This window comes from Myotis davidii, unplaced genomic scaffold (assembly GCF_000327345.1).
Source record: "Myotis davidii unplaced genomic scaffold, ASM32734v1 scaffold425, whole genome shotgun sequence".
NCBI lineage: Eukaryota > Metazoa > Chordata > Mammalia > Chiroptera > Vespertilionidae > Myotis > Myotis davidii.
Genome location: NW_006296413.1, coordinates 2,813,672 through 2,815,857, shown reverse-complemented (window position 1 = coordinate 2,815,857; position 2,186 = coordinate 2,813,672). Strand labels below are relative to the sequence as shown.

At 46.6% G+C, this 2,186-nt stretch overlaps 1 protein-coding gene across 1 annotated transcript in view; it reads right to left on the bottom strand.

Annotated features, from left to right (window-relative positions):
- The window catches only part of CTSF (cathepsin F), a 7,402-nt gene extending 5,447 nt beyond the window's left edge, over nucleotides 1-1,955 (bottom strand). Inside the window, exon 1 of the mRNA XM_006771687.1 lies at nucleotides 1,947-1,955. Coding sequence (XP_006771750.1) covers nucleotides 1,947-1,955 — 9 coding nt within the window. The remainder of the gene's footprint in view (nucleotides 1-1,946) is intronic.
- Nucleotides 1,956-2,186: the final 231 nt, after the last annotated feature.

The following is a 2,186-nucleotide window of genomic DNA, read 5'->3' as shown; positions in this document are numbered from 1 at the left end:
CAGCAGCGGCAGCCAGGACGCCATCGCGAGGGCGAAGCCGGCGGCGGCGTCCACAGACGGCTCCGACCAACCGGCCCGACAGGGCAGTCCGAGACCTTGGGGCCTGAACCCCGCCCCGCTCCTGGGCGCCGGCCAATGGACGTCCGTTTGGGGCGCCTGCGCACTCATTTGTTTACGCGAGGCACGTGGGGCGCGCTGACTGCGCAGGTGGGTGGGGTCCAGCGGGGCGGGGACCAGCGAGTCCTGGCACAATCCGCGTCTGCAGGAGCCCCAGCCTGGGAGTAACCCTCTTAGGTCTCCGGAGCTAGCCTAAGAATAAAAATAACTAACATTTATTTTGCACTTTTATTACATGTTAACATATAATCGTTGTAGCAATCCTGCGACGTAGATGTAATCCCAATTTAATAATTAAGGAACTAGAGCAGTGGTTCTCAACCTGTGGGTCGCGACCCTTTCACAGGGGTCGCCTAAAACCATCGGAAAACACATATATAATTACATATTGTTTTTGTGATTAATCACTATGTTTTAATTATGCTCAATTTGTAACAATGAAATTGGGGGTCGCCACAACATAAGGAACTGTATTAAAGGGTCGCGGCATTAGGAAGGTTGAGAACCACTGAACTAGAGGCTTAGAGAGATTAAACGGTTTACCAAAAATTGGATAAGTGATGGAGCAGGACTTGAACCCAGGGAGTTGGCCTCAGACCCTGGATTCACAGTTCGATTCTTCCTTGAGGCCTCTCATCGGCAAAATGGCAGCTAATATTCCCTGGATTGGCAGTTAGTTCCTCAGGCTATTGTGAGGATCAAACAAAACCATGCAACCATTTGGCCCTCCTCAGGGCCTAGCAAGAGGAGATGTTAGGACAAGGGTCTCAACGCCTGGGCCATTCTTACTAAATACTATTCTTGCTAAATATTAAACTGTGGCACCGTATTTTGCAGGCCAGCTGTAACTAGGATGAGCTTGACATTGAGGGTAGCCAACTGAAATCAATGAGTAATTGATCAAATAGTGTATGTAAGCAAGCAATGGTAAGCTTCTGGGAGATCGAGCTTTGGGCATGAATCCCCTCTTCTTTACTCGCTGCGAGTAAATAAAACTACCTTGCAACAACCACATATCCTTCTGGAATAGAGCACCCCAAGCGGCGAACCACCTGAGTTGGATAACAGAGGCATGAGCAGTTAGTTACATTAGGCTAGCGCTGCCTACTGGAGCTCACAGTCTAGTGGAGAGACAGATGAGAAAAAGAAATATTCCTGCATGACATGCCAAGCTGAGGGAGAAGAAAAAGGGAAGAGAGCATCCAAGGGAGTTAGAGAAATCACGGAGTGGGTGGAGGGTTACCTTATAATTGGAGAGCGAGGGAAACTCATGTTAAAGATCCCCTAGTCTAGTCCTGGCAGGTGTGACTCAGAGGATACACGTTTTAAAGGGCCTGATGCTGTTGCACTTTGGTTAGTAAACTACAACCTGAGGGCCAGTTCTGGCAGACTGCCTATTTTGGAAAGAAAGTTTTCTTGGAACACAGCCCTGTCCATTTAGTTAAGCTGTTATCGATAATTGCTTTCACAGGACAAAAGCAAAAATGAGCCTTGTGACAGAGACCATGTTGCTCACAAAGCCAAAATCTTCTTTTTTTGTTTGTTTTTAAAATATATTTTATTGATTTTTTATAGAGAGGAAGGGAGAGAGACGGAGAGTCAGAAACATCGATGAGAGAGAAACATCGATCAGCCGCCTCCTGCATATCCCCCACTGGGGATGTGTCCGCAACCCAGGTACATGCCCTTGACTGGAATCGAACCTGGGACCCTTCAGTCTGCAGGTCGACGCTCTATCCACTGAGCCAAACCGGTTTCGGCAAAGCCAAAATCTTTTACTAGTTGACCCTGCACAGAAAGTCTGCTGACCCTGCCGTAGCGTTTCTCACCTGGGTCATGGGTAACTTCAGGAGAATGCAGCAGTATTCCAGGGGAGAAGCCAAAATAGAAATGCTAAATATAGCATGTCTTCCCAAGGGGCAGTTTAATTCAAATATAAATAATTTCAAGCATCATTTTTATATTAAAACAAATATGAAAATATTATGAAGTAGGGTGTCAATTTTGCATAACTTTCAAAAATGAAAGACTTTAAAGAAATTCATCTCATGCCTTTCAGGTCAGCACTG